We start from the raw sequence: 1,245 nt of genomic DNA, 5'->3' as shown, positions 1-1,245 counted from the left end.
TCACCACCACCAGGGTCAAACTAAGCCCCTCCCCTTCAGACCGACCCCAACTATCCATTCAATACCACCAGGGTCAAGCTAAGCTCCTCCCCTTCAGACCGACCCCAAACATCCATTCACCACCACCAGTGTCTAGACGCCGGGCAGTTTCATCGGATCGGTTCTCCCCTCCCGAATGATACTCCCGCAGAGCGGGGCCTAATCGCCAAAACTCCATTATATTCATTTGTGTATTCCTTGCAATAAATATGTATTCTTTCATCAAAATCCTCTCTCCTGATTGAATTACTTTTATACCAAAACTGCCTTTCTTTGGGAGATTGCAGTGAGAAGACGTTCTTTTAAATGGCCATGGCTCACCTTGCAGAATTTGCCCCAGGGGATTTGTCCTTCTGGGTTCCTCTGGGCTTTAGATCCTGCAGAAAAACATTTACAATTCATATTAAAAATAATAAAATCTTTCTAACATTTCACACATTTTTCTACATATTTTTAGCAAAGAGATTTTTTTTTAAGGTATTTATTTGGCAGGAGAGTGTCTTCTTTGGAGATTTGTCTAATCACATTTTTTCTGTCATTTTTGCATATTTTCATCTAAATCTTATATATTTTTGCACATATTTTTCTGCCATTTTTACACATTTTAGCAAATATTTTTCAAATGCTTTTACAAAAGTATAACATATTTCTAAAATGCTTGTTTCTTTCACACATTCCTCAAAGGCCCCCGTTGAGGTCTGCCGAACTCTGTAAAGTGTGAAAGGTTCTGCAGGTGTCGGAGGTGTTCGTGTTTGGACATATTTCTAAACTGTTTACGTATTTTCTAGTTTAGGTAGTTCGCTGTTCGCTTTGGTTCCTACCGAGCAGCTTGTCGGCCAGCAAGTTGAGCTGCTCCTGGTTCAGGCCTCGCTGCGTGACGGAGGAGAACTGCCAGCTCAGGACCTCCGACAGCTGAGACCACTTTGCCGCGGGAGGGGTGATGAAGAACTTCAGATTCTGAGGAAGAGGAGAGGAGGAGACTTGATGAAGAACTGAGTGCATGTCAAATATAGGGGACTTTTACTGGAGCTTTTAGGCTGATACCAATGTTTTATCATGATTGAAATGTTACACAGATTTTCTACTTTTTTCTCATTTTGATTATGACAGCTGTGGTAACATATATATGTGTGTGTGTGTGTGTGTGTGTGTGTGTGTGTGTGTGTGTGTGTGTGTGTGTGTGTGTGTGTGTGTGTGTGTGTGTGT

The 1,245-nt window shown here is 41.8% G+C and overlaps 1 protein-coding gene across 1 annotated transcript; it reads right to left on the bottom strand.

Moving 5' to 3' along the window:
- Nucleotides 1–276: 276 nt before the first annotated feature.
- LOC104956394 (signal transducer and activator of transcription 1-alpha/beta-like) lies at nucleotides 277–1,056 on the bottom strand. The gene is made up of 2 exons (XM_010783877.1): nucleotides 861–1,056; nucleotides 277–416 (listed from the first exon to the last, which is right to left on the bottom strand). The coding sequence occupies exons 1-2, from the start codon at nucleotides 1,039–1,041 to the stop codon at nucleotides 292–294; spliced, it is 306 nt and encodes a 101-aa protein (XP_010782179.1). The 5' UTR covers nucleotides 1,042–1,056; the 3' UTR covers nucleotides 277–291.
- Between the last annotated feature and the right edge of the window lie 189 nt (nucleotides 1,057–1,245).

This window comes from Notothenia coriiceps, unplaced genomic scaffold (assembly GCF_000735185.1).
Source record: "Notothenia coriiceps isolate Sejong01 unplaced genomic scaffold, NC01 NC01_scaffold00025969, whole genome shotgun sequence".
NCBI classification, from domain to species: domain Eukaryota; kingdom Metazoa; phylum Chordata; class Actinopteri; order Perciformes; family Nototheniidae; genus Notothenia; species Notothenia coriiceps.
Note: the sequence above shows the minus strand (reverse complement) of the source record. Positions and strands in the feature narration are given on the sequence as shown.

What these genes read in the sequence shown, in the direction of transcription:
- LOC104956394 (XM_010783877.1), bottom strand. Translation starts at nt 1,041, where the DNA reads ATGCACTCAGTTCTTCATCAAGTCTCCTCCTCTCCTCTTCCTCAGAAT. An exon ending in GCTGGCCGACAAGCTGCTCG is followed by an intron (nt 417 to 860) that starts GTAGGAACCAAA and finishes GTTTTTCTGCAG; the next exon opens with GATCTAAAGCCCAGAGGAAC.